This window comes from Pelophylax lessonae (genome assembly GCF_965119305.1).
Source record: "Pelophylax lessonae genome assembly, chromosome: 11".
NCBI lineage: Eukaryota > Metazoa > Chordata > Amphibia > Anura > Ranidae > Pelophylax > Pelophylax lessonae.
The window spans coordinates 2,969,511-2,997,047 of NC_138778.1; the positions used below are offsets into that span (position 1 = coordinate 2,969,511).

Genomic DNA, 27,537 nt, shown 5'->3' on the forward strand with positions numbered 1-27,537 from the left:
AATCTTCCCTCCATCCCAATCTTCCCTCCATCCCAATCTTTCCTCCACCCCAATCTTCCCTCCATCCCAATCTTCCCTCCATCCCAATCTTCCCTCCATCCCAATCTTCCTTCCATCCCAATCTTCCCTCCATCCCAATCTTTCCTCCATCCCAATCTTCCCTCCATCCCAATCTTCCTTCCATCCCAATCTTCCCTCCATCCCAATCTTCCCTCCATCCCAATCTTCCGTCCCTCCTAATCTTTCCTCCATCCCAATCTTTCCTCCATCCCAATCTTCCGTCCCTCCTAATCTTTCCTCCATCCCAATCTTCCCTCCATCCCAATCTTCCGTCCCTCCTAATCTTTCCTCCATCCCAATCTTCCCTCCATCCCAATCTTCCCTCCATCCCAATCTTTCCTCCATCCCAATCTTCCCTCCATCCCAATCTTCCCTCCATCTCAATCTTCCCTCCATCCCAATCTTTCCTCCATCCCAATCATCCCTCCATCCCAATCTTTCCTCCATCCCAATCTTCCCTCCATCCCAATCTTCCCTCCATCTCAATCTTCCCTCCATCCCAATCTTTCCTCCATCCCAATCATCCCTCCATCCCAATCTTTCCTCCATCCCAATCATCCCTCCATCCCAATCTTTCCTCCATCCCAATCTTTCCTCCATCCCAATCTTTCCTCCATCCCAATCTTTCCTCCATCCCAATCATCCCTCCATCCCAATCTTTCCTCCATCCCAATCATCCCTCCATCCCAATCATCCCTCCATCCCAATCTTCCCTCCCTCCCAATCTTCCCTCCATCCCAATCTTCCCATCACCCACAACATAAAAAGGGCACTTTTTATTCAGCTTTTCAGTGCTGACCCCGCCCACATCGCCAATGTTACCTAGGTGAAAGTGATGTCAAGCCTCCTCCTGCTGCCTCCTGAATACTGACGTCACATACACTATATTGTCAAAAGTATTGGGACGCTGGCCTTTACACACACATGAACTTTAATGGCATCCCAGTCTTAGTCTGTAGGGTTCAATATTGAGTTGGCTCCGCCCTTTGCAGCTATAACAGCTTCAACTCTTCTGGGAAGGCTGTCCACAAGGTTTAGGAGTGTCTATGGGAATGTTTGACCGTTCTTCCCGGAGCACATTTGTGAGGTCAGGGACTGATGTTGGATGAGAAGGCCTGGCTTTCAGTCTCTACTCTAATTCATCCCAAAGGTGTTCTATCGGGTTGAGGTCAGGACTCTGTGCAGGCCAGTAAAGTTCCTCCCCCCCCCCCCAAACTCGCTGAGTGACACTGAGTGACCCCACTCAGTGCCCACCAGTGATCTCAATCATTGCCCATTAGTGATCCCAGTCAGTGCCTGCTCATCTGTGCTGTCCATCAGTGCCCACCAGTGCCACATATCAGTGCCCATCAGCGCGGCATATTTTTGAAGGAGAAAAATTACTTATTTACAAAATTTACTGATATAAACTCAGAAAAACGTATTTATTTATTTTTTTTCAAAATTTTCTGCTTTTTTTTTTTTTTGTAAAAAATAAAAACCCCAGCGGTGATCAAATACCACCAAAAGAAAGTTCTATTTGTGTGAAAAACAATGATAATAATTTAATTTGGGTGCAGCGTTGCATGACCGCGCAATTGTCATTCAAAGTGTGAGAGTGCTGAAAGCTGAAAATTGGCCTGGCCAGGAAGGGGGTGACAGTGCCCGGTATTAAAGTGGTAAAAAGGAGAATTATAAAAAAAAAAAAAAAAAAATGATTGGGTAAACCCAGTGCTTTTTTTACCACTATTATTCTTTTATATTGGCTTTTGAAATTTACAAATGCAGCAATTTAGAAATTGGATGAAAGGTTTAGCACTGGGAAACACTTTTTTAAAAGATAAAAAAGTGCATTTTATATACAACTAAAATTATCATTCAAAAATGAGGGACAAATGAGGAAAGAGGGACATTGTTCCAAATCCGGGACAGTCCCTCCAAATCCGGGACAGCTATGGCCTAGGCAAGGTCACTGGACCGGAGCTTAACAATGGCTTTTTATTGATAAAAGATGGATTTTTTTTGCACCATGAAATGGTTGCTGTATATTGGGATATATCCAAAATGTATTTTTGTGTCTCACAAAAATGAAGCCATTTCTGGATATTGTGAGGAATCAGATTATAATTCATGCAGACTTTGAAAGGTAATGAGAGGATGACATATTACATTCATATATATCCAAAAACAAGGTAAAGGCTGTATATAAAAAGTTCTCCATGAACCCCCTCACCTCTCTGGTCCTGTCCAGGATCTTTTCCGCCAATATAATATGATTGGCAGCCTCGCGGTTCACCAGTTCCTCCAGACTCCAGTAATTAAGGCACAGCCCAGCTGGAAGACAGAATAAAACCGGGAATTATTATATAACTTTCACCTTAACATTTAAAGAGTAACTCCCCTCTTGTTGAGAACCCCCCCCCCCCCTCTGGGTGATCTCTGTACATTGCAGGGAATGTAACAAACTTTGTTGCATATTCCTTCCTTTTGTTATTCTGAAGAAATCATTGTTTGTTCCTCTGTGCTGAGTGAGTCTAATGGGAGTGGTTTCATAATTATCTATCAGCTGTGGTAGCTGCAGAGCTCTAATGAGGAAATCTGCTGGGTCTGCATCCCTATAGACGTGTTCCTATTGGGAGGATCTCACCAAAAATGACATTTCTGTTGCAGGGGATGCCAGAATTCTGACTTGTATCTTAGTGCAGACTTCTGGGAAAATTGATGAGCCAATCACACAAGCAGGAAATTACATTTCTGGGGGAGGGTTCTGTATACATTCTGTGTACAGAGCGCCTCCAGGTGGCCATATTGCATTTTCAGACAATTACAGCGGCTGCAGATTGAAAGGAAAGGGAATTTTTAATAACATCCAATTACAATATGATTTGTGTTGCAATTGTATAATCTTTATTGTTTTTTCTTTATTTGCTTTTTTTTTTTTTAGTTCGGCTGGGTTTACACTGATGCAGTGTACCGCATCGCATGTCATTTGTACAGGAATCGAGGAATCGCACAGGATTCCTGCACAAATGACATGCAAATTCAGTGCGGTGCGAATTGAGCCATACATTATGTATGACTCAATTCACACTTTGTCCTCACTGGAATTGCATGTGTGTTCAGGCGCTTGATCGTTCTTACAGGCGGCGGTAGGGGGCTTCCCCCCCCCCCCTCCCGCCACCCTCCGGTGCTTCTACCGGCTCGCCCGTGCGTTCAGCGAGCCAGGGAAGGAATCGGCCACTGGCAGGAGTGTCACCATATAGACTGCGAGAACCAGATGGTCCTCGGCAGTCTCTATGACTCTCGGAGGCCCGGGCGTGACGTGATGACGTCACACCCAGCCTGGCAGTTTTCAGTACTGCACTGATCACGGCTGAATAGCCCCAATCCCCTCTCCTAGCACTTAAGCCTACCCCCCCCCACACACACACACACACACACACACACAATTTCCCCTCCTAGCACAAATCCCTCTGATGATCCCTACTAGCATAAATCCTCCCCAATCCCCCTTCCTAACTGAATCCAGTCACTTAGTACAAATCCCTCCCTCCAAATCACCCATTCTAACACAACCCCCCCAAAATCCCCACTGTGCACAGGGCAGCCGCCCCTCTTGCCCACCCCTTGTCCCAGCTCTGATCACAGCATCCGGCCCCAGTATTCCTCTCAGGAGCCCTCAGTCCTGATACAAGGGGATGGCTTTTGGGAGGAGTTAAGCAAATATCAAAATGCCTTGATGGGTGGCTGTCAGTCGGGAGAAGTGGGTGTTCCTAGCCTGGCTGTATTACATACAGGCCGTCCTAGGTAAGGTCTACCTGTGATACTGAACCTCTATGATTGAAGGAACTGCAATCTAATAGGTGGGGAAGGTCAGGCTGGGCAGCAAAGCAGCTAGATGATGCTGCAGCCAGGAAATGAGGCGGGGCTCTATCTGACTTGCTGCAGCTTCTAATGCATATGGTGAGAAGCTCACAGTGTGCAGGGAAATCATTCCAGTCCAGGGGGGAGGAGCCGGTACACCTGTGCAAGACAGAAGGGGAGGATTTAAAGCGGTTGTAAAAAACAAAAAAATACCTGCAAGGCCATGGCATGATGTGTGGGGTGCATTGCATACAATATTATGAGATATTCACCTTAGAACGAAGAGCTCCAGCACTGAACCGTCACCGAAGACATCTTCCCTCTGTCTTTCTTCCGGCTATGTGATTGGCCAGAGCCACGCTGACATCACTCCTGTCCTCCATTCCGGCATGAAGCTCTTAAAGGTCTAGCACGGTATGCCGTACCTTCAGAGCGCATGTGCCGGTGACGTAACTGGCTGCGTCCAGGGTGAAGATCTCCTCAACTGTGCAGGTATAGGAGATATTCATTTTATCTACAGGTAAGCTTTATTATAGGCCTTATTATAGGCTTACCTGTAGGTAGAATGACCAAGCAGGGTTTACTTCCACTTTAATGCCATCGCATAATAATACAGTGCCTTGAAAAAGTATTCACACCCCTAGAAATTTTCCACATTTTGTCATGTTACAACCAATAAATGTAAATGTATTTTATTGGGATTTTATGTGATAGACCGACACAAAGTGGCCATAATTGTGAAGTGGAAGGAAAATGATAAATGATACAAATAAATCTGTGAAAAGTGTGGCTGCATTTGTATTCATCCCCCGGAGTCAATACTTTGTAGAAGCGCCTTTCCCTGCAATTACAGCTGCAAGTCTTTTTGGGGATGTCTCTACCAGCTTTGCACATCTAGAGAGGACATTTCTGCCCATTCTTCTTTGCAGAATATCTCAAGCTCTGTCAGATTGGATGGAGAGTGTCTGTGAACAGCAATTTTCAAGTCTTGCCACAGATTCTCAATGGGATTTAGGTCTGGACTGTGACTGGGCCATTCTAACACATGAATATGCTTTGATGTAAACCATTCCATTGTAGCTCTGGCTGGATGTTTCGGGTCGTTGTCCTGCTGGAAGGTGAACCTCCGCCCCAGTCTCAAGGCTTTTCTTCTAAGATTGTCCTGTATTTGGCTCCATCCATCTTCCCATCAACTCTGACCAGCTTCCCTGTCCCTGCTAAAGAAAAGCATCCCCACACCATGATGCTGCCACCACCATGTTTCACGGTGGGGATGGTATGTTCAGGGTAATGTGCAGTGTTAGTTTCTCTTACGTCCTCCGACAGTCGCCGCCTCTTCATATTCGTCACAATGGGGTTATGACCTTTTCTCCGTAGGAGTAGCGACTGTCGGAGGACTCAGAGAAAGGAATTTTACAGGTAAGATTTTACAAAAATTCAGTTTTTTCACTACACATAGCGTTTTACTTCTAAGCCAAAAAGTTCAATTTTGGTCTCATCTGACCAGAGCATCTTCTTCCACATGTTTGCCCTTTTCTTCCTCCTTATGTTGCCGTGGCGATGTACGCAATTTCCGGCTTTGCATTGGCTCCTGGGAGATGAGTGTCATCCATCCCAGGAGTCACATGTCTTCTCACAAACTGCAAACGGGGCTTCTTATGGCTTTCTTTCACCAATGGCTTTTTTCTTCTCACTCTTCCATGAAAGCCAAAGTTGAGGAGCCACAGAAAATGTGGAAAATTTCAAGGGGTATGAATACTTTTTCAAGGAACTGTATGTTGTGCAGAACAATAAAGGCCAGATTTAGGCAAACGAACATGTTATTAGTGCCGCCGTTGGTTATTACTGTTGGCACTTTGCATGGTAACGCTGTTGGCATCAATGCCGGTACACTAGGGCTGCAACTAACGATTCATTTGTCTGTCGACTAATCTATCGATTATTTTTACGATTAGTCGACTAATCTAACGATTATTTTTATTTTATTTTTTTTGCTTAATTGAGTGTTTTTTTGATTAGCTAATTAATCCTGTAATACAGACCCCTTAGTAAGCCTCCTCCCAGTACAGACCCCAGACTGGGATGGGGTCACTCTGGGATGGTGGTGTCATTCAGGGATGGTGGTCACTCAGGGATGGTGGTGCCACTCAGGGATGATGAGGGTCACACGGGGATGATGGGGGTCTCTCGGGGATGATGAGGGTCACTCTGGGATGATGGGGGTCACTCGGGGATGATGGGGGTCACTCAGGGATGATGGGGGTCACTCAGGGATGATGGGGGTCACTCAGGGATGATGGGGGTCACTCAGGGATATAGTCACTCAAACTTCAATAAGGAAATGTTTTATATAAAAAGGTCATTAGAATGTTCATAATGGGGGGAGGGGCACCAGGGAAAAGCAAATGACGAGCAGATGACACTTCAGCTATAACACTAATTGCAATGAAATCATAACTGCGCTCCTTGGAATGAATATCTGCTGACATGCAGGGTAATCCTGGTGTCCCCGGTATAAGCAGCGCGCTGTAATACTTGCCTGTCCCAAGCTCACAGAAAGTGCGGCGCCTCTTCCCTGACCACGTGTGCGTCTCACGCCGATTTGCGTTCCACCCATAGCAGCTCTCCTATTGGCTCAGAACGCCCCATTCCATCTAAAAGCCAGCCAATCATCACCAGCAGTTCTCCAGGCGCCAGAGATCAAACCTTCCCACAATACCTGAATGTGTTGCGGCAGAAGCTGTGACGGAGTACGGGGGAGCAGGAGACGGTCAGTGCTCACCTCGGTGTGGACGGAGCCAGGGGGGGGGGGGGATTTCACCCGGCCGGCAATACTTCAGGCAGCGCTCCAGCCGGCCAGGGGGGCGTGTGACGTCACGCGTTGACGCGTCAACGCCTTTCACGCACGTCGACGCGTCGTGGCAGCCCTACGGTACACCACGTCACACCAAAGTCAACAACATCCCAACCCAACTACGACATCTACTGCAATCTTTTTCAACCTTTTCAACACAGAGGAACCCTTGAAATACATTTCCGGTTTCAGGGAACCCCTGCTAAAAATGCTATATCTGCAACTCATGATACATTAGTGTGATGGTCAGCGGGAAGAATGCTCCTTACACTTGTGGTTATTGGGAAGCAGGGGCGTAACTACAGGGGTTGCAGGGGTTGCAATTGCAACTGGACCCCATGCTCCAGGGGGCCAGAGTGACGTATATCTATGTCGCTAGCCTGTGAGGGTCTAGGGAGCGAGCAGGCGCCCCCGCTACTGCGCGGTCACAGACCCCCCGCTCAGGTCCACCGGTCACTCGGCGGTCATCGGTGCAGAAGGAGAAAGGCAGGCGGCTGATGTAAACAAGCCGCCTATCATTCTCCCCTGTGTAGAAACAATGATCATACTGTTCTACTATGTAGGACCGTTGATCACTGTTCCTACACCTCAAGCCACAGCCAATCACAGTTAGAATCACGCCCCTAAGGACACACATAACCCCTCCCTCTCAAAAAAAGTTAACCCCTTCACTGCCAGTGTAATTTTACAGTAACAGTGCATATGTATAGCACTGATTACTGTAGTAATGTCACTGGTAACCCCAAAAGTGTCAAAAATGTCAGTCAAGGGTCCGATCTGTCCGCCGCAATGTCGAAGTACCGCAAAAAAAAAAAATCGCAGATCGCCGCCATTACGCGTTAAAAAAACAACAAAAATGACAAAAATCTTTCCCTTTGTTAGTAAAACGCGATACTTTTGCGCAAACCAATCAAAATACGCTTTTTGCGATTTTTTTTTTTACCAAACATAGGTAGCATAAAACAAATTGGCCGAAAATGTTAAAAAATTTAGATTTTTACATTTTTTTTGGGAATTTCATATAAAAAAATTTGAAAAATATTGCTATTTTTGCAAAATTGACGCTCTTTATTTGTTTATAGCGCATGATCAAAAAATCGCACAGGTGATCAAATACCACCAAAAGAAAGCTCTGTTTGAGAGAAAAAAAGGACGTCAAATTCGTCTAGGTACATCGTCGCACGACCGTGCTATTGTCCGTTAAAGTCATGCAGTGCCGAATCGCAAAATAGGCCCTGGTCAGAAAGGGGGTAAAATCTTCCGGGGCTTAAGTGGTTAAGCACAGCCGTCTGACTGTTGACCTATAGAAACACTTCCGTCAGCAGACACAAAAAAACACAGACAAACATGATTTGGATTTCACTTCCTTCCTGCTATAATTAAAATTACTGATGTACAAAATGTGACAAAGTTCTGCAATTTTCTCTCTTTTGTTGCTTTATTCTGGGCAAAAGCCATAAACCACATGAGCGCGGTGACACATCTCTTATGGCTGTCAAACCAGGAAGAGCCCAAACTGTCCATTTTTATTCCAGTTGACCTTCCTGAAATGACAGTTCCCTGCCGGTGTTCAGTTAAAATACCCTACCCGTGAAAATTCCCTACCCTCGTCACTTCCTCTTCACATACGTCATGGAACAGCTGAGCCACTTACCATTGTGCATGCTCAGAGCTCCGGAGGGTAGGGAATTCTCACGGGGTAGTGATGTGTAACGTTACACCGCATCAGCTGTTGCCGCGGTTACATTAAATCATCTCCACTGCCACATTAAATCATCTCCGCTCCTACCCCAGTGACTTGGCTACTAAATGTAAAAGCGGCGGCGGGTCTATGAAAATATAAATCACGGAGCCGAGATCAGGGAAGTCACTGGGGTAGTAGCGGAGATGATTTAATGTGGCAGCGGAGATGATTTAATGTAACCGCGGCAACAGCTGATGCGGTGTAACATTACACATCACTACCCCGTGAAAATTCCCTACCCTCCGCAGCTATGAGCATGCACAATGGTAAGCTGCTCAGCTGTTCCATGACGTATGTGCACCGGAAGTGACGAGGGTAGGGAATTTTCACGAGGTATGGTTTTTTAACGTTACACCGGCTTTGTTCTGTTTGTAAACAAAGCGTCTGTCAGAAGCAGGAAGGTGAGGGGGGAACCCTGGGGACATCATTGACCAGTTATGGTGAGGACCATATTGGGTCATTGACATCACCCAGGTTCCCCAGCTGGGTTGTTGACATACAGCAGCTGGCAGAGATCTGTCATTTGCAATGAGAATAGCAGCGGGAGAAGATTGTTGGGTTGTAAGACCCACTCGCTCATCATGATTGACTCGGGAGCCACATCGTTGGACGATGTAAATTAAAGCGGAGTTCCACCCAAATTTTAGACTTGCCACCATGCATCACTTTAGTGCATGCTAAAAATGAACTGCCTTTTTTTTCTGTTCCTTTACCTTATTTATGCTAAAATAGCTCTTCTCTTCCTCCTTATGTCGCCGCGGTGACGTACAAAATTTTCGGCTTTGCATTGGCTCCTGGGAGATGAGTGTCATCAATTCCAGGAGTCAATGGGCATCGCCGATGACTGAGCGGAGTGTCAGCTGCCTCGTGACGTCCCCGGGAGCACTGTGTCCAGCCCCGCCCCCAATACTGACACGCCTCTAGGCTGCTCTGCTTAGCTGTAGGGAAGAAGAGAGGGAGGGGAGATAGAGCGGTGCTGGCACTGCTAGGGGAGGGGCCAAGGTCTGTGCTTGGAGAGGGGGGCGGGGAGTGGCCGTGCATAGCACTGTATGTGTGTATGGGAGGCCACATCCCTCCAATCAGGGGCCAAAGAGGCTGAGTCTGAGCATGGAATCCCGGATGAGGAACACTGCGGCTTCAGATGCCCACACTGCAGATGGCCGCGCTGTACAGGACCTAAATAAAGTTAAGTATATGTGCTGCAGAAACACAAAACAGGGGACAGTTTACAGGATACCTTAATGTAAATGCACGAGCCCTGACTATATTAGGGATGTTTTTAACAAAAAAAAATAAGATTTGGCCGGAACTCCGCTTTAAGATGACTTTACATTGCAGGGCATTCTTTTTTGAAAGGGGGTTTATATAAAGGACTTTTTTTTCTATGCTATGATTGTTTTAATTTGCTTTTCAATTTTTGATGTCAATAAGTAACAAGTACTATGTCCTTCGTACTAATTCTCATGGGGGGTTGGATATCTGGGTGCCACCTCATTCTAAAGGGGGGCTTCCAGATTCCAATGAATCCACCCCTCTGCAGACCCCCACAACCACCAGGCCAGGGAAGTGGGGATGAGGCTTTGTCCCAATCAATATTGGAAAGGGGAGGGGGTTGCAATCTCGCTGCCCCCCTTTCTTGGATAGACAGGGTGCATGGCTAGGTAGGAGACTAGTTGTCACGGTCTGGAGTCAGGCTTGAAGACCAGTAGCTGTAGCAGCTTACACAGGAACCCGCTGGATAGGAACACAGGCAGGTCACTCTGGCAGATGACACAGGCTCACCTGAGGTGCGGAATCTAAGTACTAACCGGTGTTCAGCAGAGCTCCTGATGGTGGAGATGGATTTCGCTGCATGTTAGTACCAAGGTCGCGGTCCTCAGGATTGCCCCACCAGGAGGTGAGCAAGTCAGGGTCCAGTAGCAGATATTGCAGGATGGGTTTAAGCAGAAGCATAGTCGAGGAACAAGCCAAATGTCGATAAGGAATGGTAGCGAATATACGGATGGCAGCAGAAGAGACATGCGAGATATTGGCTGGTGAAGGCACAATATTCTGGCAACCAGGAAGTGCAGAGATATGGCTTAAATCAGGAAGTTCATGGGAGGAGCAAAGAGTTCAAGGTAATTAAGATTCACGGCAGGATCATTCAACGATTTGTCCAGGGAGTTGTCCTCGGTATTCCAGGTGGCTCAGTAAGTAGAGTCATGGAGGTCCCAGGTTCAAGTCCGGGTCATGACACTAGTATAGATTTTGAGGAAGACCACCCAAAAAATAAAAACTGGTGTGGGCTCTCCTCAAAATGCATACCAGACCCTTATAGCCTGGCTGGCCATGTATAAGTGTACAGTCCCCCCGAACCAATCCAAGATACATGCCCTCGACAAAGGAAGGGCACCTTGCTGGGAAGAGGAGGTAGCAAAGCCAGTTACTCAGGCAAGACATCTTGTCCCTATGTTTATTCGTACTAGATGTCAGGATCCGGGTCTGAACCTGCAACCTCTGCTGTGCCTGGCAGCATCTCTTCTTGTTGATTTGCTGGACAGCTCCCTGCCTGATTCCTTAGACAACTTTGCCTTGTATCTTGTTTTATCTTGAACAATTTGCTCCTCTCACAAATTTTATATTTAAGCAATGCCTCTGAACTCACTGTTTGCCAGTTTATTATGCACCCTTCAGCCAATATCTTGCTCTTGTCACTCCTGCTGCCATTCGTATCTTTGCTATCGACTTTTGGCTTGTTCCTTGACTATGATTCCACTTAATCCCAGCATGCAACCGCTTGTTACTGACCTTTGACCTGTTCCTTGTCTATGTTTCTGCTTTAATCCCTAACTGCTGTATCTTCTACTGGCCCCCGGCTTGCTCACCTCTTGGTGCGGCAATTCTGAGGACCATGACCTGATACAAACACACATCAAATCTTCACCATCAGGTGCTCTGGTGAATACCAGTTAGTGCTTAGACCCTGCACCTTGGGTGAGCCAACGTCATCTGCCAGGGTGACCTGTTTATATATCTATGCTGCTGGTCAGAGAGAACCTCTCTACTGCTATAGGTACTGGTCTCCGAGCCACAAGGCCTCATCCCCACTTTCCGGCGTTAACTATTATGATGACAAAGCTACAGTATACAAAGACATTTAAGACAGCTGTACTTTTTACTTTTCCAACCTTAGGTTAACAGTTTGAAGCAGGCTCTTTTCTGTTCCATCATGCATGTGCACAAGGCCAGCTCCATAAAGACATGGTTTGACCAGTTGGGTGTAAAGGAACCTTAATCCTGACCTCAACCCTACTTTAGGAACACCTTTTGGTATAAGGTCTTCTCATCCCAAAAGGTATTCAGTAGGTTTGAGGTTATGGAGGAACTTGTCTGTCCTGCACAGAGCCCTGACCCCAACCCTACTGAACAATATTAGAATGAATTGGAACACCGATTGCAAGCCAGGTCTTCTCATCCAACATCAGTACTTGACCTCACAATTGGTCAAAAGGTCCAAGGTACAATGCAGAACTGCTGATCCTGCATAGGATGACATCAGAGAGCTGTAAACAGTTGGGCAGTGCAAGAAATAGGCTTCAGGAAACCAGTCACACAGCATGGAGGAAGTCTATAGGGAATAAGGTGTAACACAGGTATATCACCTTATTCATCATCCTCTAGGCAACACAATCCGTTAACCCTTGCAGTGGGAAGGGTAAAGGTTTTTTACCCTTGAGTTCAGCTTTAAAATAGAATTCAAAAGTTTCACCTGTCCAGGAAGAGGAGGAGCCCGGGGTTCTGCTGAGTCCATGCAGACATCTCTCCAGAGCATGCTGAATCCTGTCCTCGGTACAGGATGTGTTCTGCATCTTAAGACATGTCCTGAAAGGAAAGAGACATCCCGTTATACACTCCACAACTGGCTACTTTGATGATATCACACCTTCAGGCTACTTATGTCATACATCCTTATCCCAGGGCCATCTTACCGAATGGGCACACTGGGCCAGGGGGCCCCACCTGCCCAGCGACCCAGCCTAAGCCAAGCATTAGTCCAGATTCCTGTGTGCATCTCGCCACCGAACTTAGCACTTGGCAAGCGCCTGTCGGCCCTGCGCTGCTGTCAGGCCACTTGGGCCGGGGGGGGGGGGGGAGCCCACAACTACAGGAATGCTTGTCCACCTCCACAAGAAAAGGCGCACACAGGACAGTCGAGTCTGACTCCTGTCCAGGTGTGTGTTCACCAGACCCAGCCACCAACCTTTGAAGCTGTCATTAGCCTTGCTCTGCTGTACCAATAAATATCGCCTTATCCATAATTTGCATTTTATTCTCGTGGGTGATTGTGTAGGCAGGGCCCCAGTGCACTGGATTGCCCGGGGCCCATTAATGCTCTTAAGATGACACTGCCTTATCCTCAACTATAAATTTGTTCTGGTTTTGTTGATACAATTCTAAATTTATGGACCCAAAACTTAAAAGTGCTTTTAAAAAGGAGGGTGTTGCTAAAATATTTCTGTGGTGATACCTAGGAAATATGAAAATTTGCCCCTGTGCCTCTCTGGCAATAGAATCCAATCCATTTCCCCTACTCACATACATTAGGACAGTTAAGGTAGAGCTCAAGAAACCTTCCAGTATGTTATTTTGGACTGTGACTAAATTGCAACTAATAATGGAAACACAAAGAAATGGAGAAAGCATACAAACTAGTGGGATATTACTGCAGGACCCAGAGCTGCAAGGCTACAAGGCAAGCCAATACAACGGGTAGAATGGGAAGCCCACACAATGGCCACCAGAGAACTGGGAACTAAAGTGCAGAGGTCCCACCACCAAAGTGCAACGCTTCGGCGTTTTTATTATAGGCTGGATTTGCAGCTGCAAAATCTCCACTCAGTAGTCATGTAGAGATGTGTTGAATACCAGATCCAACTCTCCAGACTCATCACCGTGGGCCTGTCAGCTTCAACATACAGATATATACACACTCAATGAGATGTTCCTGGAGTGATAGGATGTATATGATAGTATGAAGGTGATGTGCTGAAGGGACAGGTGTGAACAGTGACAAGGATGGTAATCACTTGATAGATTTTGTATAGGAGAGTTCAAGATGGTATTTAGGAATGCAGATAGGTTAGTATCGAGTATGCTAATAGGTGGTGAGGACAGCAGATGACAAATACAGGATAGACTAACCCAGTGCAAGGATAGATAGTAGTAGCCAGGAGAGCTAGCAATCTATGCAGCAGTGCAGATGATAGATGGTAGTAGGCTCAAGAGCTAGCAATCTATGTAACAGTGCAGATGATAGGATAGTATGGATAGGTAGTAACAGTCCTTAATGTGCATAGGTAGATAGTGCAATAAGGTTATGGAGGGTTCCCCTGCGGGGTACTTATCACTTGTAATGTTAGTAGTTTAGAGAGGTCCAGTAGATAAGGAATGATCCGGTAGCGAGATACAGGGATCAGTAGCGAGGTTCCGGTCTGCTCCAGGTAAAGGGAATAGCTGGAGGTTCCGATCGAGAGACAGGCTTGAAAGCATGTGGATAACAAGGCAGGAAAGCAGGGTGAGATAGCCATAAGTAGAAGCAGTATTCCAAGAGTGATCGGGTAGCGAGATACAAGATCAGTGAGTGAAACAAGTCCAGGTAGCGAGATACATGAGCGAGTAACATCAGGTATGGCTGCTTCAGGCATGGCTTGATCGAACCAACCATGCGGTTGAACGAACAATGTGAGTGAGACCGCCGGCGGTTGAAAAAGCCGCTCTGCGGCGCTCAGCAGTGACATCATCGTTCTTAAAGGTATATGCGTACCACCTGAAGAGAAAGGTGGGACGCATTACAGAGAAAGTGGTGATTAAGGGTACCGGAGGTACCAGAATCTTACACAAAGGAACTCACATGCAAAGACCCTACCACCAAAGGAACACATGTTCAGAGACCAGACCACCAAAGGAACTGAAGTTTAGAGATCCCACCACCAAAGAAATGCACGTATAGAAACCCCATCATCACCAGAGGAACTCAAGTTCAGAGATCTCCTCATTAAGGAACTCAGATGCAGAGATCCCACCACAAAGGAACTCAAGTACAAGTAACTCACCCCGACGGGGAAATAGTTTTAGAGTTCCAAACACCAAAGAAACTCAGGTGCATTGATTCCACCACCAAAAGGAACTTAAATACATTGATTCCACCACCAAAGAAACTAATTTCAGGGATCCCAACACCAGATGGACTCAGGTGCATACCCACTTACAGAGATTCCACCACACAGGAACTCAAGCACACAGATCTCACCACCAATGAAACTCAGGTGCAATGACCCTACCACCAAAGGAACACAGGTTCAGAGACCAGACCCACCAAAGGAACTGAAGTTCAGAGATCCCACCACTACAGAAATGTATGTGTAGAGATACCATCCCCACCAGAGGAACTCAAGCTTAGAGATCACCCCCACCAAAAGAACTCAGGTTCAGACATCCCATCACCAAAGGAACTAAATTACAGGGAACATGCCCCAAAGTGGACACAAATTCAGAGATTCAATGACCAAAGGAACTCAGATGCAGAAATCCCACCACCAAAAGGAACACATGCGACAAGTTCTCACCGCTACCAGGAGGAATGCAAGTTCAGAGATCTCCCCAACAAAGGAACTCAGGTACAGGAGGTCAGGGCCGGTGCTACCAGTAAGGCGACCTAGGCAGCCGCCTAGGGCGCAGCTTAGCAGGGGGACGTTGGTGGAGCCTGACCTGAGGTAAGTGACTTACCGTAAGGTAATCCATTAGGGGCGCAGGGGTGCGGCTCCCCCATCCATGCGTCCAGCCCCCTAATCTACATGCAGGGCATCGGAGACATGGATTCCAATGAGAGTTTTTTTTTTTAAGCACCTGATTAGAGCCAGAGGCTCTAATAGGCTTCAAAAAAGGTTGGGCTTGGGGGAAGAGCACTGCACCCTGAGCCCACCCAGTTGTGTGACAACAGCAAATTAATATTTGCTATTGCCACACTGATTCTCCTCCTGGCCAATCAGGAAGCGGGTCCTGAGACTATTGGCGGAGAAGGAGGGAGGAGACGGCCGCCGAGAGGGGACATGGAGGAGACTGAGGGGGGAAGCCGTCGCTGTCTGGAGGAACAAGGTAAGTGAACTGGCGCCCCGGGGGGGAGGGGATATGGTGTGGACTAGACTCTGGAGTGATGGGGAAGTCCGTGGCCAGGTCCATCTGCCACCCCCCTCCCTCACCCCCACCAATGGAGCACCAGCCACCACTAGTTTTAACCCCTTCAGTAACTTGGGATGGGGATGGGAGAGCATATGGGGGGACGGAAATTTTTATTTTGCCTAGGGCGGCAAAAGTTCTTGCACCGGCCCTGCAGGAGGTCCCACCACCAAGGAAACTCAAGTACAAAGATATCATCTCTACTGGAGATACAAAAATTTTATATAACAGTCATCCACCAAATACTGAAATATTTTGGATGATGCATACCTCTCTATTTCCGGAAGCAACTCACAGTTTGTTCTGTTCTGAAGCCCAGGCTACCCTCTTCTACATGACATCAAGGCTGGTGATGAAATCTGTGGCCATGGTTTAATATTGGGGAAATGTTCTATGAGTCAGAACTATGAATGGGACTTTATCCTACCCTATGTACTGCAATACAGGGCACATGACTTGTCAGGACCATCCAAACTTGCAGCTTCCTCTATTTCATGCACAAACCACACTTGAACAATTGCCTGGCAGAGAGCACCACAGTACGGAAGCAGAACCTAACTTCAGAGCAACACAGGAAGGGTTAAAAAAAAAAAAAGAAGTTTGCATGTAAATGAGCTGATTAGGATGTGGTCAACCTGTTAATTTTTCCTGAGAAGCTCTCCTCTGTACTTTATATTCAGTTATTTTAATTTTTTAGAGATTAAAGATCTCAAACGAGAGATAACTGTTTTTACTATGAAACCGCACACAGGGAACCAAAAACAAGTATATAAAAACAACAGGTTGTATCAGGACTTATCTGTAAGCTTACAATAGTTTTAAAACACCAAGGGTGAGATTTATTAAATATTAAGCACACCAAATCTGGTGCAGCTGTGCATAGTAACCAATCAGCTTCTATGTTTAAGCCCCCGTTCACATTTGCACGATTTGACAGGTCAGATAGCTGCCTATTCCTGGCAACGGGAGTGTCCCAATCAGTGCAACACCACACCGATTTCCAAATGTAGTTCCTGCAATACTTTTGGCGACTTCGGGGGCGACTTCATTAGACATCCGTTCATGAACCCGCACAGATGTCTTTCAAATCACCCCCGAAGTCGGACTGAAATGCGGCTTTGAAATCACAATGTTCAGTGTGAACGAGGGCTCAGGCCCCTTGCAGACGGGGCGGACTCTGTAAAGCGGATCCACCTGCTCAGGGAGGAATCTGTCTGCTGATCCCCACAGAGCAGGCAGATGACAGGTCCCTGTCTGCTTCACTTATGCAGAGCAGACTAGGAAACAGTCCACTGTTCTTTATGGGGTGGTTAGATACAAACAGATCACCTGTCTGTTTTCATCCGATCCGATTTACCGGACGATCCCCATCCGTCTGTTTTTAGTGGACAGGATCGGATGCCAGCGGGTGTCAGTGGACACATGTCCGCTGACATCTGCCGCTCCATAGAGAATCAATGGGTGGTCGGGTCCTGATCGGGTCTGCCTGTAAGTTTTTTAGGCGGATCTGATCGGTCCATCAGTATGAAAGGGTCCTATTTGTCAATGCTTAATTGAACAAGCTGAACTTAGAAGCGGATTGGTTACTATGCGCAGCTGAACCAGATTTTGTGTGCACCAGTTTTAGTAAATGCCCCCTGAATGACCTGTTTAACAAGGTTGTCTATGTTAATCAGAATATTAGCAAGTCCCACACTCTGCATAGCATTCCTGCTTGCGATTTTGTGTAAGCGATTAGCGTTAGATTTCGCGTGTCGCGCATAGGGCGGCCCGTTCGCATTAATTGGCCGCCCTTTCCGAAATTTGTCGCCTAAAATAAGTTCCTGCTCCTTTTTGGATGACAAGCTTCACGTGGCACGTTTTGCCACAATTGCAGGGCGATTCTCTCATGTGACATTCGCGGAACAATCACACTGTGTTTGGGGTGCCATTCAGAATGAACGGCACCCAAATGCGCGTTTTGGAATTGCTGCCAGAGTTGCGAAATTCCATATCACACTTGGCGCCAAGTAGGGTTATAGATAGAGAGAAGGCCAATGCGCTATCAATGGGGTATGGGACATATGAGGTGGGGTGAATATGAATCCAAATGTGTAGATCAATAGATAATCTACAGAAAGAGCAGCCAATTGTGTAGTGTCACCACATACTTAATGTAATAAAAAGAATGATAAAGTCACGTGAAGTGACGCAACGCGTTGGGAGGAGCCGGGTGACGTCACTTCCGGTCTACGGCCGAGACCGGAAGTATCGGACATTTACCGCATCGGCGGCTACACGTCTATCCTTGCTTAAGTGTGAGTGTTATCATATATTTTGTGTTTAATAAAACCTTTCATACTTCACCATCAGATCCTATTTATTATGTCCCTGACATGAGCAGGAGTCACCGGAGGAATATCTGGCTATTACTATAGAAAGGGGCGGCTTATTGTACCACGCTATTGGCTGTATCCCTGAAGGAGCGAGGGATATATTAGTGGCCCCACTAGAGCCCCATCTGTGGAGGAAGACCCATTGCCTTAGCCTGGTGATTTATTATTATTATACAGGATTTATATAGCGCCAACAGTTTGCGCAGCGCTTAACAAAATGAAGGCAGACATTACAGTTACACTACAATTTGGAACAAAAGGAATCACAGGGCCCTGCTCATTAGAGCTTACAGTCTAAAAGGGAGGGTCAATTGATACAAAAGGCAATAGCTGTGGGGGATGGGTTGATGGAGCAAGTGAAACAGTGTTATTAGTTAGTAGCCGGGTAGGCTTCTTTAAAGAGAAGGGTTTTCAGGGATTGTCTAAAGATGGATAGATTAGGGGACAGTCAGACAGATTGGCGTAGAGAGTTCCAAAGAATGGGAGAAGCTCTGGAGAAATCCTGGAGGCGAGCATGGGAAGAGGTGACAAGGGAGCTAGACTTATATCACAAAACGCCTTTAAAGGTGTATTTGGAGGTGAGCGGCCATTGCACCTATTTGTGAATAAGCTCGCTTTAGTGACACACTTTCCTTATTGGCAACATTGGAGAATCACAAGAGTCACCTTATCATTGTGAAGAGTCACGAGAGTCACTTTTTTGAAGCACCTTTGCACTTTTTGCACATGGACAAATTATTTTTAATTCATTGATTATTATGTTCACCCGAGTACAATTATTTATATATTTATTTTCACGTATCTAAGCACCTTAGGCTCCGTTCACATGTCAGCGTAGAGATCACGGGCAGAATCACCCGTGATTCTGCCCGTGATTCTGCCCGTAAGGCTCCGTTCACATGTCTCTACGCTGACATGTGAACGGAGCCTTACTGCTTTTTGGCACTATGGATGCATGAACTGTTTATTTATTCATTGTCTGTGATATATATTGATATATTATTTCTCAGCACCTATTATTATTCGCATTTTTTTACAACGTATCCACTTTTTTCTTTTGCCATTTTGCACGCTTTTTTGATTATTGTTTTATATGTGAATCGTGATGTTTTAGGATCTTTTTATGAACTATATACACAGTCAGGTCCATAAATATTGGGACCTCGACACATTTCTTATCTTTTTGGCTCTATACACCATCACAATGGATTTGAAATGAAACAAACATGATGTGCTTTAACTGCAGACTTTCAGCTTTAATTTGAGGGTATTTACATCCAAATCAGGTGAGCGGTGTAGAAATTACAACAGTTTGTATATGTGCCTCCCACTTTTTAAGGGACCAAAAGTAATGGGACAGATTAACAATCATAAATCAAACTTTCACTTTTTAATACTTGGTTGCAAATCCTTTGCAGTCAATTACAGCCTGAAGTCTGGAACGCATAGACATCACCAGACGCTGGGTTTCATCCCTGGTGATGCTCTGCCAGGCCTCTACTGCAACTGTCTTCAGTTCCTGCTTGTTCTTGGGGTATTTTCCCTTCAGTTTTGTCTTCAGCAAGTGAAATGCATGCTCAATCGGATTCAGGTCAGGTGAGTGACTTGGCCACTGCATAAAATTCCACTTCTTTCTATTAAAAAACTCTTTGGTTGCTTTCGCAGTATGCTTCGGGTCATTGTCCAGCTGCACTGTGAAGCGCCGTCCAATGAGTTCTGAAGCATTTGGCTGAATATGAGCAGATAATATTCCCCGAAACACTTCAGAATTCATCCTGCTGCTTTTGTCAGCAGTCACATCATCAATAAATACAAGAGAACCAGTTCCATTGGCAGCCATACATGCCCACGCCATGACACTACCACCACCATGCTTCACTGATGAGGTGGTATGCTTTGGATGATGAGCAGTTCCTTTCCTTCTCCATACTCTTCTCATCCCATCACTCTGGTACAAGTTGATCTTGGTCTCATCTGTCCATAGGATGTTCCAGAACTGTGAAGGTTTTTTTAGATGTTGTTTGGCAAACTCTAATCTGGCCTTCCTGTTTTTGAGGCTCACCAATGGTTTACATCTTGTGGTGAACCCTCTGTATTCACTCTGGTGAATTCTTCTCTTGATTGTTGACTTTGACACACATACACCTACCTCCTGGAGAGTGTTCTTGATCTGACACACATACACCTACCTCCTGGAGAGTGATCTTGATCTGGCCAACTGTTGTGAAGGGTGTTTTCTTCACCAGGGAAAGAATTCTTCGGTCATCGATCACAGTTTTTCTCCGTGGTCTTCCGAGTCTTTTGGTGTTGCTGAGCTCACCGGTGCGTTCTTTCATTTTAGGGATGTTCCAAACAGTTGATTTGGCCACATCTAATGTTTTTGCTATCTCTCTGATGGGTTTGTTTTGTTTTTTCAGCCAAATGATGGCTTGCTTCACTGATAGTGACAGCTCTTTGGATCTCATATTGAGAGTTGACAGCAACAGATTCTAAATGCAAATAGCACACTTATAATGAACTCTGGACCTTTTATCTGCTCCTTGTAAATGGGATAATGAGGGAATAACACACACCTGGCCATGGAACAGCTGAGCAGCCAACTGTCCCATTACTTTTGGTCCCTTAAAAAGTGGGAGGCACATATACAAACTGTTGTAATTCCTACACCGTTCACCTGATTTGGATGTAAATACCCTTGAATTAAAGCTGAAAGTCTGCAGTTAAAGCACATCTTGTTTGTTTCATTTCAGAGCATGCGCGACGGGAGACACTTCAAAAAGGAGTGTGCATGCCCAGTGGGGCCGTCGCGCATGCTCTGAAACGCATTGTGTTCCTCTTCCGCCCTTTCTTTCCGCGCTGTCTAAGTTGCTGTCCAAGCTGGTTACAGTCAGCCGACCCGGAAGATACAGAGTGCAGGCGCTCTCTTCACTGCCAGTTACCATCTTGGCTCTGGCTTTGAATCCCGGACACACCGCACCATGGCATTATTAGACCCTAATTGATGAGCGTTTACCCTATTACCTCATGTGAGTGTGCTATTGTTCATTTTTATACTTCATTAAACTACTGCACTTTGAGGCACTTTTCTTGTCTTCCCTTGTTACTTCGATCCGCAGAGTTCACTTCACTCTTCTGAAGAGCCTGCCCTAGCTGCATGTTGCCTATTATATCCTCCTGAAGCCCATTTATCTCCCCTGATGGACTATTTTGTCTACTGACTTATGGACTTCATGATATATATTTGTTTTACATATTTTATATCTTGATGCTTTTATTGCTGCTTTATATGCAATTACCTTGAGCGCCATATTTTTATCCTCTAGTTTCATCTAAGGATCAGGGAGGCTTGGCACTACCTATTCCCTGGTTGTATTATGTGGTGGCTCAGTTAAAGCACCTTGTGGGGAGGATTTCAGCACCTTCCACCAGCCCTTCTGATTTACCATCCTCAGCTGCTTGCCGTATGTTGTACTGGAGCAGGCTCCATCCCAGAGGGCTTGGAAGCGGGTTTATTTGCCAAACCACACAAGACAGTTTCCTATATATAATCGCTTACATTAAATTTGGTGGAAATCAAACAGTGGGTAGAGGGGTTCACTGTATATAGCCCAATCTGGGATAACGAATCTGATAAGGAATTGGGAAAAACTGACCCTGGGCAATAGATGGAAGAAGTTTGGGGTGACTCATTTGACTCATGTTTTCCAGAATGGGACTCTGCTACCTTTCTCAGTTATCCAGAAGTTCTTCCTGCCCTCGTATTTGAAGTTCTACTACCTTCAATTACAGCATGCCATTAGGGCTCAAGGAACAAGGGCTGTATGAACCCTATCGCCAACCCCTATTTTGCATTTAATTTCTTCGGTTACCCATGCAAAGGGCCTTATATCCCAGTGTTATGGTATGTTGCTGAGGGCACATTTGGATGGCTATCTCTCCAAGACTCAGAGGCAATGGAAGGGAGACCTAGGTCAACTGTCTGGGGGACCAATGGAAAGATGCTTTGCAGGCGGTGGTTACTAGCGCCGTATTTTCTTTGGAAAAACTATCCCAGCTCTATATAGTTTTAAGATCCCATTACACTCCTGCTCGTCTTCACAGCATGGATGTACTGTCCGATCCTTTTTGTTATCGGTGCAAACGGGATAAAGATGAGCTTATTCATCTCCTCTGAGGTTGTCCTAAATTACACCGCTACTGGAGGGCAGTTCTGGGTACTCTTAATAGGTTGTTCCAAATGCAGGTACCATTTGGAGCCTAAATGTGGTTTACTGGGCATCAAGTGACGACATTCCTGGGGAACCCACATGGGTGGCATTTAACTGTGCCCTCTTCCAGGCTCGGAAGACGATTCTTCTGCTCCGAAAGTCATCTGACCCCCCGTCAAATCAGCTATGGATAACACATATGGGAAACACCCTAATATTTGAAAAGTATGTATAACAACATAGGGGTTGTCCTGCAAAAAATTTGAAATTTTGCAATTTTAAATCGTAACATGTTAGGTATCCATTTACTCGGCATTGCATCATCTTTCACAATATACAAAAATTGGGCTAACTTTACTGTTTAGTTTTTTTTTTAAATGCAGTGAAATTTATTTTTTCCCAAAAAATTGCGCTTGAAAGACCGCTGCGCAAATACCGCGTGATAAAAAATATTGCAAAGTCCACCATTTTATTCTCTTTGATAAAAAAAATAAAAATAAATATAAATAAATAAATAAATAATGTTTGGGGGTTCTAAGTAATTTTCTAGCTAAAAATACTTGATTTTAACTTGTAAACAACATGTGTCAGAAATAGGCCCTTAAAGCAGAGTTCCACCCAAAAGTGGAACTTCTGCTCATCTGCTTCCTCTCCCCCTCCAGTGCCACATTTGGCACCTTTCAGGGGGGAGGGGGGGGGGGTCAGGTACTCTTCCCCACTTCCGGGAGACAGTGCCGCGACGCCGTCTCCCGGAAGTTAAGTCTCCTTTCTCCTTCCCCCTTGCTGGTGGACCGCACAAGCGTGATGACGTGGAGGGGCGGTAACGTGTTTCGGAGCATGTGCAGAAATGCTCCTTCCTCAGACCGATCTAAGGTTTCCTCCAGAGTGAATGGCGGCGGCAGCAGTGCTTTAAGTGGGCCGGTATGCACTGGTACTCAGTACCGCCACTTCCAAATATGGCTCTTGAGCATACCGCCACTTCTCCATGCGCCTTAGCGTACCAGTACGCTCATTTTGGACATCTGCGCCCTCAATTGCCCCCCCCCCCCCCAAGAATATTTCCCACTCCAGAGCCATACCAGTCACCACCAGTGAGTCCCCCTGCTCCGGAGTCCCAGCCCAGGCCAGGGGGGGGTGCTCTGTGGGGACCCTGATGTGGGGTGGGGGGGGGGCGACAAAATTTATAGTCTATAATAGAGTACCGGCACCTCTTTTGGGCCACTTAAAGCACTGGGCGACAGCACCCGATATGAAAAATCGGATCGGGTGTTGACATTGTGGTCTTCCTGGACAGGTAAAAGTCAGCAGTTACAGTGTATGTAGCTTCTGACTTTAATTTTTTTTTCCACAGTTGGAACACCGCTTTAAGTGGCTAATAATAAAAGGTAGATTTTTTTGCACCATGAAATTGTTGCTGTATATGGTGTCCAAAATATATTTATGGAGACGTGGAAAGTGATTACAATGTTTACCTTCATGTATCTACACCTTTACTTTGAACCTGTAGTACCAGCGATGAAACGACCATTGCTGCAGTTCTACGAATACAAAACTACTACTAAGTTTCTTTTATGTCCACGCATATCTGAGATTTTCAAAGCTTAGGATGTCTGAGGGTTCTGTGAGTACATGAGAAGAAGGCCTCGCCTTGTATTTGTAATACAGACATATCCAGCTCATTCATATATTGTTCGTTGCATTCATTAGGCTGTTTATATACTCCATAATGATATGTGCTATTGGCTGCCAAATGACTTTTTCCTTCCGGCTTCCAGACACCAGCGTAGGGAATTGGAACCTTCCTTTACACAATGCCAGACTTCCCTTTCCCGAGACGCTTACAATGAGACGGCCCTCCTGGACAGCAAGACAAGCGGGGTGTGTATTCTGTCCTCAATCAGAGCCATTCAAGGTGACCCCAGTTTGACAGTATAATGGGGGCAAGCGACCCACCGGGGTCAGAGGGGGATTACACTTTGCCTGCTCGGTATTAATCTCCAGGGAGCAAAACAGGATACATTGCCCGGATGTTCAATCTTTATTCAAAATATATACAGAATTAAAGGGCGTCCATTGTGTGCTTCTGATGTATAGTTACATTTTGCACAGTCGGTGATGATTTGGGGAGCCGTGCCATCTGCTGGTGTTGGCCCACTGTGTTTTATAAAGTCCAAAGTCAGCGCAGACCTCTAGCAGGAAATTCTAGAGCACTTCATGCTTCCCTCTGCTGACCAGCTTTATGGAGATGCTGATTTCATTTTCCAGCAGGACTTAGCACCGCCCACACTGCCAAAACTACCAATACCTGGTCACATGATCATGGGGTCACTGTGCTTGATTGGCCAGCAAACTCGTCTGACCTAAACCCCATAGAGAATCTGTGGGGTATCGTCAGGAGGAAGATGAGAGACACCAGACCCAACAATGCAGAGGAGCTGAAAGCCGCTATCAAAGCAACCTGGACTTCCATAACACCTCAGCAGTGCCACAGGCTGATCGCCTCCATGCCACGCCTCCATGCCACGCCTCCATGCCACGCCGCATTGATGCCGTAATTCATGCAAAAGGAGCCCCGACCAAGTATTGAGTGCATCCTATACTGTACATGGACAGACTTTTCACTAAGACAACATTTCTGGATTATAAAATCAAAATTAAAAGAAAGAAATGCTTGAAATATATCACTGTGTGTAACACATCTATATAAAATATAGGAGTTTACCTTTTTGAATTGAATTACTGAAATGAATTACCTTTTTGATGATCTTCTAGTTTTATGAGATGAAGCTGTATAAACAGTATCTCACAAAAGTAAGTACACCCCTCACATTTTTGTAAATATTTTATTTTATCTTTTCATGTGACAACACTGAAGAAATGACACTTTGCTACAATGTAAAGTAGTGAGTGTACAGCTTGAATAACAGTGTAAATTTACTGTCCCCTCAAAATAAATCAACACACAGCCATTAATGTCTAAACCCCCCTCACCCCTTCAACCTCTGCAGCAATGCTGGCAGCACTCATATGTCTATTTCCCAAAGACCACCTCTGGATATGACACTGAGCACGTGCACTCTTTGGTCGACCATGGCGAGGCCTGTTCTGAGTGGAACCTGTCCTGTTAAACTGCTGTATGGACTTGGCCACCATGCTGCAGCTCAGTTTCAGGGTCCTGGCAATCTTATTATAGCCTAGGCCAGTGTTGGCGAACCTTGGCACCCCAGATGTTTTGGAACTACATTTCCCATGATGCTCATGCACTCTGCAGTGTAGTTGAGTACCATGGGAAATGTAGTTCCAAGACATAGGAGGTGCCAAGGTTTGCCATCACTGGCCTAGGCCATCTTTATGTAGAGCAACAATTCTTTTTTTCAGATCCTCAGAGAGTTCTTTGCCATGAGGTGCCATGTTCAACTTCCAGTGACCAGTATGAGAGAGTGAGAGCGATAACACCAAATCTAACACACCTGTTCCCCATTCACACCTGAGACCTTGTAACACTAACGAGTCACATGACACCGGGGAGGGAAAATGGCTAATTGGGCCCAGTTTGGACATTGTCACTTAGGGGTGTACTGACTTTTGTTGCCAGCGGTTTAGACATTAATGGCTGTGTGTTGAGTTATTTTGAGGGGACAGTAAATTTACACTGTTATACAAGCTGTACACTCACTACTTTACATTGTAGTAAAGTGTCATTTCTTAAGGCTACGTTCACATGTCAGCATAGCAATCGCGGGCAGAATCACCGCGATTCTGCCCGCGATCCGGAAATCATTGCAAATTGCGGGACGCCTGTGCATTGCCCGTGATTTGCAATCGCACCCCAAACGCTGTGCGATGTTGCCGCGATTTCCGCCTGCCGAATTGCGGTAAAATCGCGCAAAAAAAAAAAAAATCGCAGGATGCATGACGCCCCAAAGAAGCTCTTGTACCTTTTTTTGGCGTCATGCGTCCCGCAATTTTTTTGCCCATGTTCTCTTTTAATCACTTCTGGACTGGAAGATTTTCCCCCTTAAGGACCAGGCCATATTTTGCGATTCGGCACTGTGTTACTTTAAATGGACAATTGCGCGGTCGTGCGACGCTGTACCCAAATAAAATATATGCTTTTTTTTCCCCACAAATATAGCTTTCTTTTAGTGGTATTTGATCACCTGTGCAATTTTTATTTTTTGCGCTATAGGCAAAAAAAAGCCAAAAAAAACCCAATATTTTTCACTTTCTGCTATATAACATTCTAAAAAAAAAAAAAAAAAAAAAGAAGTCGCAGTAAGCGTATTTCGATTGGTTTACACAAAAGTTATCATGTCTACAAACAAGGAAAGATTTATGTCATTTTTTTTTTTTTTAACTAGCAATGGCGGCAATGCCGTCTGCCCCGGTCATCAGAGCCTCCGCTGATGAGTGGGGGCGGGAGCGCGCCGGCGCGCACTCGCCACCTAGCTGCAGGCGTGCGACTGACATAGGTCTACGTTGTTAAGTGCAGGAGGGCTGCCCTACCGCAGTAAATCGGCGGTGGGCGGTCCGGAACTGGTTAAGCATAAGCTGACTCTTATGCAAGAGGGGCAGCAGCGGCACACAATCACTGGGATATTACACACTGGTCTCTACTCATTAATGTCCTTGGATAGTTGGATGCCTCCTTCCAATATCTGCCAGACATATTTCCTGTGAATTCTTCTGACCAGATCCCCAAAAGAATTCCCTCAGTCAGCTTCAGCAGAGTTCAGTAGAATATGCTCCCCAGCTAGCATAGTTGGAATCTTAATGGGCAGGAGAACAGCTGGAGTGCCCAGAAGGGAAGCAGCCCTTCAGGCTGGAATCTTCTCTTCCTGGACAAGAGCCTCTCTTCTTCAGGCTTCAAACTATTTATGCTCCCTCCCAGCCACCTACTGGACACCCTCTCTCGGGGATTGGCTGGGACCACATAAATATTCATACTGTGGAGATTTGACTCTCCCAGCCCACCATCTTCCAGAAACTTCCAGAACGTAGGGTGAAGCAGTCAAACCCACAACCTGTCCTGTGAAACCCACATCAGACCAAAGTAATCACAGGCAGCTCCACTGATTACAGGAGAGCTAATAACTAAAATTTACCCACCCTAGTACCTATCTAGGAAGGTGCTACTTTCAGCTTATAGAACTGCCACTCCCACGTGAAGCCTGATTTCTAGCTTTTATTTAGCGTATCTCTAGATTGAAAAATAAAGACATAAAATGATCAAAA

At 45.8% G+C, this 27,537-nt stretch overlaps 1 protein-coding gene across 1 annotated transcript in view; it reads right to left on the bottom strand.

Annotated features, from left to right (window-relative positions):
* PIK3R5 (phosphoinositide-3-kinase regulatory subunit 5) overlaps window positions 1–27,537 on the bottom strand; it is a 122,027-nt gene that overhangs the window by 41,564 nt on the left and 52,926 nt on the right. The window contains exons 2-3 of the mRNA XM_082271460.1: window positions 12,253–12,365; window positions 2,273–2,373 (exon numbers count right to left, since the gene is read on the bottom strand). Coding sequence (XP_082127586.1) covers window positions 2,273–2,373; window positions 12,253–12,352 — 201 coding nt within the window. The 5' untranslated portion in view covers window positions 12,353–12,365. The remainder of the gene's footprint in view (window positions 1–2,272; window positions 2,374–12,252; window positions 12,366–27,537) is intronic.